Source organism: Micromesistius poutassou (genome assembly GCF_964030765.1).
Source record: "Micromesistius poutassou genome assembly, chromosome: 12".
Taxonomy (NCBI): Eukaryota; Metazoa; Chordata; class Actinopteri; order Gadiformes; family Gadidae; genus Micromesistius; species Micromesistius poutassou.
The window spans coordinates 19,380,816-19,391,441 of record NC_140282.1 but is presented as its reverse complement, the minus strand read 5'-3'; the positions used below and the strand labels follow the sequence as shown (position 1 = coordinate 19,391,441).

At 45.3% G+C, this 10,626-nt stretch overlaps 2 protein-coding genes across 2 annotated transcripts in view; one reads left to right on the top strand and one right to left on the bottom strand.

Annotated features, from left to right (window-relative positions):
- gas2b (growth arrest-specific 2b) overlaps window positions 1-1,977 on the top strand; it is a gene marked incomplete at both ends in the record, with an annotated part of 13,476 nt that extends 11,499 nt beyond the window's left edge. The window contains one exon of the mRNA XM_084476390.1: window positions 1,765-1,977. Coding sequence (XP_084332516.1) covers window positions 1,765-1,977 — 213 coding nt within the window. The remainder of the gene's footprint in view (window positions 1-1,764) is intronic.
- An 802-nt stretch (window positions 1,978-2,779) lies between these two features.
- tmem276b (transmembrane protein 276b) lies at window positions 2,780-9,794 on the bottom strand. The gene is made up of 4 exons (XM_084476506.1): window positions 8,909-9,794; window positions 7,003-7,116; window positions 6,643-6,780; window positions 2,780-6,354 (listed from the first exon to the last, which is right to left on the bottom strand). Exons 1-4 carry the CDS (start codon window positions 9,303-9,305, stop codon window positions 6,104-6,106), a joined length of 900 nt encoding a protein of 299 aa, XP_084332632.1. The 5' UTR covers window positions 9,306-9,794; the 3' UTR covers window positions 2,780-6,103.
- Between the last annotated feature and the right edge of the window lie 832 nt (window positions 9,795-10,626).

The following is a 10,626-nucleotide window of genomic DNA, read 5'->3' as shown; positions in this document are numbered from 1 at the left end:
GTGGGGCTCAAAACCGGAATCTAGTTGTGTTGGGAAAGGGCAGGATGTCTGTCTGGCATTCTGTTGTCGTTTCTGAGGCTGAGCTGCTGCATGCTACAGTTAAGTCTTTTGTTTTGCAATATTTTGCACTCTGTTTTGTTTTGAAATGTTATTGCAACATGTTTCAAACACTTACGTAAGAGGAGAGACACAGGCTGTCTTATGACCATTTCACTTTGCTCAAGAGCATTTTCAAATATTCATCTTTGTTCCTAGTCCGTGTTTTATTCAGGACCCCCCCCCCCCTCCCCTCCCCCCCCCCCCCCCCCCCCCCCTTAACATTTTAATCTGCAACCTGACAGCTGAGACACATCACGTCTGGGGTCTCCTCTGTGGATTACCACGTGTGTGTGTGTGTGTGTGTGTGTGTGTGTGTGTGTGTGTGTGTGTGTGTGTGTGCGCGTGCTTGTGCGTCTGCACAAAGGTCATTAATTATTTTTGTTACCTATACACGTGTCTACATCCTGTTTTGCATTTTGTGTGAGTGGGGGGGGGGGGGGGGGGGGGGGGGTGGGTCCGGGCAGATGTAGCCCTGGCATTATCCCATTGGTAATGGTTTCATAATGAAGGGTTTATGAGCGATAAGGAAAAGACGGCGCGCTGGTGCTGACAGGACAACGAATGGCCTTGCAAAGACTTCTGGGAATTCTCCCGTCTCCCGGGAAGCAGGCCCGCGCAGCGAGAGGAACTCATCTCATCCCCCCCACCCCCCTCCCCTTTCTTTTTTTCCTCTTCTCTTCTCCGGCTCTATAGTGTGGCAGCGGTAGTTGCCATGGTAGCAGTTGGGTTTTCAGCAGGAGAATGGCAGTGAAGGGGAAGGTGTCTGAACAGAGTTTATTTAGATATGGCGTCTCCTCGATAGCACTCCAGAGCAACACACATGCCGCTCATTCAATGTCTTGTGTTGGTTTGTCTGTGTGTCATTTTTCCCCTGTGTGTGTATTTTGTGCATCGGTGCCTTTTTTTTTTTTTTTTTGCGTGTACACGTGTGTACGTGTCTATGCGTGCATGTTTGTGTATGCGTGTGCACGTGTGTGATTTTCCATGTGTGTATTTGCATCGGTACCTTTGTTTTCCTGTGTGTATGCATGTGTGTGATTGTGTGTGTGTGTGTGTGTGTATGCATGTGTGTGATTGTGTGTGTGTGTGTGTGTATATGCATGTGTGTGATTGTGTGTGTGTGTGTGTGTGTGTGTGTGTGTATGCATTTGTGTGATTGTGTGTGTGTGTGTGTGTGTGTGTGTGTTTGAGTGTGTATGCATAGGTGTGTGTGTGTGTGTGTGTGTGTATGTGGGCAGGCGCGTGCGAGTGCTTAAACGTGGCCGACTCCTCCCACTGAGCTCAGCTGGTGTTTCATTTGCTTTAATGAGATTTTGACAAAGTGTCCTCGAGATCATTTGCTTTTCACGGGCGGCGCCGCGCAAGGCCGAGAGAGGCCGTAAATATTTGATTAGTGGAAGGGTGGTGGGGGGGGGGGGGGGGGGTAGCTCTCCTTAGCCCGGGGGGGGGGGGGGGTATTGAAAGCAAATGGAGTCATAAAGAGTTGAGTGTTTGGGCGTCCATCTGAGTCTTTCACGTTCTTAGTGTTTACACGTCTCACTCCCAACCCTTCCATCAGCGGTCTTATTGATATTGATCATTTATCATTAAACCGGGGGGGGGGTTAGGGTTAGGGTTGGGGGGGGGTGTACTGTTGTTGATGACGTTGCCTCTGTCGCACCACAGATGCTGAATGAGAGACACGTGATGGTCCGTGTCGGCGGCGGATGGGAGACCTTCATGGGGTACCTGACCAAACACGACCCCTGCAGGGGAGGGCCAGCGGGCAGGGGGGCCGACGTGATGAGGGCGACCCGGGTCAAGACCCCCCAGAAGGTGAAGGACCCGTCCCCCGACAGCTACATGGTGGTCGGGGCGCACTGGCGCGGGAAAAAGTAGAAGACGCTTCGCTTCGCTGTCACTCGCGTCGCTCAGGTTCTCTTTGATTTTAGACGACGGTGCGAGAGCTTAGGGTCAGGTTCAAGTCCACGAATACGCATCCAACCAGGATTACATCTTAAGAGTATAAGGTTTAACTTTGTTTTACTTACTTACTTACTTCTAATTATTTGTATAAAGGCTTAAAAATACTATTCTCCTGATGTCCCATTGAGTTGAGAAGTGTCACACATTGACTGTATACTTAAACGAAACGTGTTTGCTTGTGTGTCTAAACAAGGTGTTAATTATTAAGGGCAAGCAGTAGGCCTACACACCATATAAAGTACAATACTCGTGTGATTGTTTATTATACTTGATGAAAACATGTTCAATTAATTATCTCATGAAATCTATTTTTGATAGCAATTTGAAAGTTTGTAGATGATGTAGCGCTTTTACATGATACTTAATACCTCTAATAACCCGTATTTGATATTAAAGAATGGATGATTGTCAATGATTGATTACCAATGTAATTCTTGAAAAAAAAAAAACGCGTGTATATGTATGTTTTGTTTCTGCTTCATTTCAGCATGGAGTGCTGTATGCCTCAAACATTTTAACAATACAACAGTAGGGATTGCGACTGGGACCAGACGTTAAACGAGAAGGGAATAAGCAGGTCCTGCCTCTAGATGGCGCCGTATCCCACATTAAGTCAAACACAAACTCACAGACAGCGCCTCCATGTTGACGGCCCCTCCCCCCGAAGCACCTGCTCCAGACAGTCTGTTCAGTTCATATAGCGTCTCATTTCGCGATTTATTTTAATTAATAATAGCAGAGTGTTTAGAGTTTAGAGATTCGATTTTTTTTAGAATGCTTAGATACAAACTCACTCGTTCTGTGTCCGACTGAACTGACACGTATCTTGGGCCCCATGCGACAACCTTCTTGAAAAACAAACATTGAACGTTTCAGTACAATAGTATTACATATTTTATTTCAGTAAAATAAATCAATTAAAAAATGGACACAAGTTGTATAATATTTAAATAACCTAATTGTAATGATCTCATGCAAGACTATAATGTCTCTTTTTAAATTCCTCCCACACAACATCCTCAGTGGATTGAATCTGTAAAAATGACTTGTAGAAAATAATGCATGTGCTACTGAAACGAGAGCCACGCTGAACGGTGGCGTTATGTACAGGCCGTCTCTCACAGCTCCACAGACACAGTCACTACTCAACGGGAATCTCACTGCAGTCTTGCATACATGTTTACGATGGTTAAATTGTGCTGAGATCAGTCAGTGACACCTGTTTCTTTTTCATATTTAAGTATAAAAACATATCACAAATTATTCCATATCCAATCATTGCTATAGAAGGACTGCTATCTAATGGTGCAACCTCCACGTGTGACCTACGTAATTAACAATTTGATAAACAGCAGGGATCCAATATGTGCTTTAAATTTTTACACCGATACCTGTGGACCTTGCTCTGCACATGGTGTGTACAGGTACTACGTTATGTTCTCAGTAGGTCAGCAGGACAAAGCACCTTGCACAAACAGTGCACTAAAAGACGATGTGTGCAATTACGCTTCCTTTAAAACACCTGTTTGGCTTTGCTAAGGACATCCAGTATGAATACATGTGTGTATTCTTCACTGATGGTTACCGTGTACAGTAATACTAGTATGGAATATTAAGAAACCACTGGAATACTTAAATTGGTAACACTGTTTTCGTTCAGATTCCCACTGGATCCCATTGTAACAGCGCTGCTACTGAAGTGTCCAATGTGCTGACACTTTTTTTTTTGTTTTTTTTTACATTCTAAGGCGACGCTAGATGTTACCGGTGACACGTCTGAAACAATTATACACTCGTTCCAGCGAGTCCTGTTCCATCCGCTGTTACAGGCAGCGTGAAACACAGTGACCTCACTGTCTCCATACACTGGACCACTCGCCGGCACAGACATGTACGAGTACGACCACGGAGCCCAGAGAACGCGCCTCAGACAGGGTAACACAACACGACCACGAGCCCTCACTCTGTTAACAAGACTGAAGGATGTGCACACATGCTCCCCTTTGTTGATTAAACGGCCCTTATGAAACACTTATATGTACAGATACAAATAATTGATTGATTGTGCAGAAATGCCAACATCCTGCAAAGGAGAAGAAAAAAAAAAAAGGTTTGGCAAACTGAAAAAGATAGAAATTGCTGTTATACCTTAAATGATACCATTAAAGTCGTCACCCAACGGTACGTAATGTGGATGTGCATTTCAAACACGTTCGTTCACATAACAAATGCATGATCACTTTTTTCATGAGTCCCATTCAGGAACAATACTGGTAAAACATGGTGGATATTTTAGTGTGAACAATGGAAACGTGTTGCATTTAAAAATAAAACCCATTGTGGATGTTTATGACAATGATTTGAACAACACTCCCCTTTCTCTACTCACGTAAAACACGTCTCCAGAGTCATCCAGATTTGGCATTTGAAATAAATAATTTACCGAGATGTACCTTCTGTATAAATAGCCTTCTCTACTTTAGTTATGAAACAATTCAGTATTTTGCGGGGTTACACATCAAAACCTTCCGTTATTTGAATGTTATATCTGGGTTTTTCCCCCATTCTAAATCTTTTTCAACTCAAAGATGGAAGTGGGGACAAATCCACCCAGCAGTATGTCATGTTACATCTAGTGGTACTGGAATTGGTGTCGTGACAAGCAGCAGCTATGCAAGGAGAAAGCTGTTGAAAATCTAATTTTCTCATGAATGTATGGTGGAAAAAGCTGTGCCCCAAGAACCCGGCATGGTCCATAACTGTTATACTGATTGTTTTTCACACTACCTTCTACTGAGCTCAGCTCAGCTGATGGAGTACATTGCTTTCTATCACCCGTGTGTCGGTGATCCCAATACGCTCGCAAAATATGACTTGATGGACTGTAGCCTGTCCCACACCCTGTATATTCTACTGCTTGCATCCATAAAGAAGAGGAGGAATCTAACACCCCCCATTGACCCACACGTTTCTAACACTGAATGGAAAAAAAAAACAACAACATTCGGATTCAACGTCTACTTTACATACGACGTGGCAGATCTACTCGACCTGTATCTATGTAGAGCATACTGGATCTTTTCAGAAGAATCAGAAGGTTCTTTCTCTTCAACAACACCAATTCATTATTGTTGCTTCCCCCCCCAACGGTCAGTCCCTGCTATATGTGGTTTATATATAGCTCAGTTCAGTGGCACATGCTGCGGTAGGCAGTGTTCAGCCTTAAGATGGGCAAGTCTCATCAGGGAGTTATACTTCGGTTATCAGTGAGCGTGGTACTTTAAAGATAAACAATGGGAAGTTGTGCCACAACTTCAATCTTTTTTTTTTTTCTCATTGTGAACAAAAACACGGCACAGATCACTGGACTAAAAGGAGGAGGGCAGGCCAGACGCTCAGGCCTGTGTCCGGCTGTTGATGTGGTTATCTGAGGATACAGCTTCTCTTGACTCATCTACAATTGGTTGGGTGTGTCATTTATAATTGGTCTGTGTGTGTGTGTGTGTGTGCGTGTGTGTGTGTGTGTCCATGTATTTATTTTGTTGTGTATATGTAGTATGTGCATGGGAGAGCACCATTTTAAGACAAATTTAAATTTAAGACGAATTCCTCTTGAGAAACCACAACGTCATCTCCAGATGTGTCAGCATGTGAAGCCGGTCAAGGCAACGCACAGAAGAGTTGTGTCTGTGCTCTGACCCGCCACGCCTCAGGACAATGTTCAGACCTCGGCCTTCCCAGGGCTCTCTCTCTCTCGCAGGGATCCCAGAAACACATGAAGTGCGTTAAAAGTTTCTTATCATCACTTCCCTCCTTCGTACATCGACGTAGGCACGCGGAACACCGAGACAGATGGCGTGGACGTAGACGGCGGGGTGGAATGGCGGACCGGACATTTAGTTTACATGAGAGTTCAACAAGACGACGCGCGGGAGGGGGGGCGGCGGTGTTGGGCCATCCCGTCGGTCACGTGACACCGGGGGTGGTGGGCGGCGACGGCGGGGGTGGGGGGGGGGGGTGGGGGGGGGAGGGGAGCCGATCACACGGTTCCGTTCTCTTGCCGGGGCTTGTGGGTGGTGGTGGTGCGAGTGGGCGTGCTCAGAGAGGGCGCCAGGGTGCAGAGGAAGCCTGCCAGCAGGGTGAGGCCCAGACCGCCCCACGCACAGAACATGGACCAGCCGTAGCCGTGGCTGATGTCCTCGGGCAGGCCGTACATGTAGCGCGGGTAGCGGGACAGCTCAAAGTTGATCCCTGCTACGCACGTGCACAGGGAGATGATGCAACACGTACCTGCAGGAAGTGAGGGGGGGGGGGGGGGGGGGGGGAGAGAGAGGCGAGCTCGGTGATTCAGGTTCATGATTCAGACGAGAGGCTCCTTGCACATTTTCCTTTGTAGGAGCACGGGTTTAGCACCGCGCCGCACAGGGGGCAACAAAGCCAAACGCCTATTCAAGCACTGATGAATGTGCACTAAAGTATAAATATAAAAATAGTCATGCACGCACGCACACACACACACACACACACATGCGCGCAAACGCACACATCCGTGAATATGCTTTTATGCTTTTACAGTACCTCCCATGAGGAAGAGCAGCCCGGCTACATACTGCATGAGGTCATGTTGCTGGCAGCAGCCGAGCAGCCCCACCACCCAGCCAAAGAGGATGATGGAGACCGCCATGCCCACGAAGCCCGCAGTCATCCTCCGGAGGTCTGTGGAGGCGGAGGGGGGGGTGACGAGGATGAGGGGTGGTGGTGGTGGTGTTCAGAAAGGTCACACACTTGCTTTAGCAAACGTATATGCCTGGAACCTCTTTAGAGTGTGTTGTGAAGTCCGGGGGCTGGCCAGAGTGGCAGAGCCAAAGAGACAGAGCCAGCCAGACGGACAGCCTTAAAGATGAGCAGACGGACAGAGCCAGACGGACAGACACTTACGGAGCGCGTGCCACTCGTCCTGACGGATGGTCTTTGTGATGTTGATGGGGAGATTCCGCGGGAGGACTGAGGAGGTGTAGTGGTACTTGACTGGGATGCATCTCTGAATTATTCCTGCAGAGAGATTGAGTTAAACACAAGGACAATTGGTTTCAATATTTCAGAAGAAATAGATTTTGTTTTCCCAATATGATATGTATTGGAGTACTGTTAATAATTCATCAGAGCCCACAAGAGCTTGGTAATCGAATAAACTTCTCATGAGTGATGAATGCAAATATATGCAAGTCTAAGGACACCAAAAAAAACACACAGACAACATCTGATAGATTCATTGCTATCCTATTGAAACCCTTTATTATACCATCTGTGGCAAAAAAAACACAAAGACACACACACACACACAGACGTACAACACACACATAATGTTATAAAAAGGAAAACAGGAATATGATGATAGACCATTAAATATACAAACATAAAAATGATTTAATAGTTGTAATATTAAATATACTGCCTGAAATTATAATAATATTATATATACAATATATATTTTATAATAATATATAAAAAGTAAATATATAATAAGGTAATTTTCCTAAAACAAAAAAAATTGTCTGGTGTGTTAACTCTAGTGGTACACAAACCCAGGTTGTGTACACAGAGTACAGAGTATACACAACCACTGTTTGTGTACTCTCTGTGTCTCTTGTGTCCTTGGTTTGTATACACAAACCACAGTTTGTGTATACAAACCAAGGACACAACGATATGAAAAGTTCAGGTCTTGGACAGACCAAGCATGGGGAAGGCCTATACAAAACAAATGTGTATGTACACACACACACACACACACACACACACACACACACACACACACACACACACACACACACACACACACACACAGATCTTTGAGTACCTATCTTGAATCTTGAATTGTATTGGCAGATTACAAAAGACAGGGACAGGAGAGGTGCTGAGTGCTGATGGACATGAGGACGGATGACATGGCCTTCAACTCCCTCTATTCATGATGAAGCCATCGTTATGTCAAAGTTTTGGAACTTCGTCTGAGCCTGCCTGCAATCCTTTACTTCTTTATATCCAAGCAAAGAATAACGTTTCTCCAGCGAATATAACGTCAACATCTAAAACCCAAGCAATTTAACTTGACCGATATGTCAAACACATTGCCTTTGAGTTTGTCCCATTGTCTGCAAAATTCAGGTTTCCCATTTAGCTATTCGTATGACACTTGATTGCTGTTTGCATATCATGAGACTATGGTCTGATATGTGTATGACAGTATGGTCAGATTGATATTACATCGCATATATTCTAGGTCAGACTACCATTATGCTATCCATCTTCAGCCAAAGTTACATACAGTATAAGATTTAAAAATGTATATATATATATATATATATATATATATTACTCACACTTTGCAATACCGGAGCCCATAGTCAAGGTACAGCATACTTAAGCCCCGCACCAGCTCAAATGTAGGCTATCCATACATGAGCTTCTGTTTATTTAGCCCATATATATATATTTATACACACACACACACACACACACACACACACACACACACACACACACAGACACACACACACACACAGGCCTATCTATAGCAGAAGAGTGTCCACATGTAGACATGTCAAGGTACCATGGACAGAGAAAGTGGAGCCTGCGCTGCTCAGTGTGTCGCTTTCTCAATACATGCTCGAATGTAAAAATATATGTAGGCAACGCATTTTAAATAAAGAGCGCATTGTACACCTTGTTTTTTGTTTACGCGTTCAACCAGTCGGTCAATCTATGAGGTGATTAGTGAGCATCAACAGGGCCTTAACCATCCGACGAGAAAGCAGGCTTTAGAGATCGCTAGATCGCTAACCTTTGTAGATGAGGTCCTCGGTCTCCAGGTCGAATCCCTCTCGGTGACACTTCCTCCACAGGCCGGAGATGGTCGAGTTGAACTGACGGCTGCAGTGGGACTCCATGGCCGACGCAGCGGGCACAAAGTGTCGTTTCCTCCTGATGACAGCGTCAGTATCTGGGCCATTACCTCTCCTCTCAATGCTCTTCGGAGGCATCTGGAGGGGAAGGTTGTGATTCGAGATGTAGATGTACCCCGGGTCGTTGCGCTTATTGGCATAGTTTTTACACCTCTCCCGGTGTCTCCTCGCGTCCGTCTCGTACCAGTAGTCGGTGCAGATTGCCATCGCGAGCAATCCCAGTGCACAAAAAGCAAAGAAGAGACCTGTACTTGTTAAAATTTTCATAGCGGCCATCTTCCCCCAGTTGATGGAGAGCCGAAGTAGACGCGGGAAGGTTCCTCGGTGGCCGTGAAGGTACCGCACGACGGCACTCACAGCCTCACGTATTTAGGTGAAACCACGCACATACCGGAACACCAGTTCTGCCGGACACAACGCTGCTAGATATTGTAGCTGTACACAGCAGTTTAATAGAGCCCACCACCATCTGTTATGATACAGGAGGAGAGCGCAGGGAAGAGGGAATGGATGACGAGCCACGCCGTGACGAAACGGCCGTGATGCAGTTGCGCCGCCTCGCCACAGGGGTCGCGGACGCGCAGTTATTTATAGTGCTTATAATGTTCAGATGAAGCGGTCGTTAAATATAAAACGTTCAATATTCAAACCTGGCCAGCCCTATTTGTTTTTCAAAATGTGCTGATTTGATATTTGTCTCGTTTTCATATATCAGACATGATACAAGGCTATAACATCAATATAGGACATCATTGCAGGCATACCACATTATATCACAACAACACTCCTAATATAAATTAACCTGGGCAACAACTAACAATTTTTAGGCCCAGTTGAAATAAAAAACTTCAAGCTTCTCTGGTTCTATATAAGACGCTGTCAGACTATGATGTCATGCCATTTGGTTGTTGACATTAGCTTTATATTAATCAAAACCACAAACCGCACTGAGGTCAATTAAATCAATTATTGTTATTATTGGTATCAAATCGTTGCATTGAAAGAATGACATATTCTAACAAAATCCTGTTACTACATGAATAATAAAATAAAAAATGTCCTCCTGAACATATGGACATAACTTCCTGTACAAGGTGGTTAATATGATGGCAGTTGAGTGAACTAATTATAGTGTTTTTTTGTCCAACCTTGTGTTGTGTCAGAGTAGCGGTCCGCTCGTCAGCACACGACTAGCGATCGCCAGGGGAGCGGTTATGGCAACCGGACCTTGCCAGCGAGTGTGTTGACACTGGACAACGGTGAACACCCTCCCCCCCACACATACACACACACACACACACACACGCGCGCACACACACACACACACACACACACACACACACACACACACACACACACACACACACACACACACACACACACACACACACACACACACCAGTGACTACCATATGACATTTTAGGCACAGAAATCTCAGCTTCTGAAATTATGCTTACGGTGCGTTCTAAAATTCAGCCAGCATTCATCCCCACGGGGGCTGTGATGCTGACGCTTATCGGGGACTAGCAATCCCAAATCGTTGTCATGAAACCATTGCATGTGTTTTTAGTGCACACAGGTACGAGTTAACCTGTT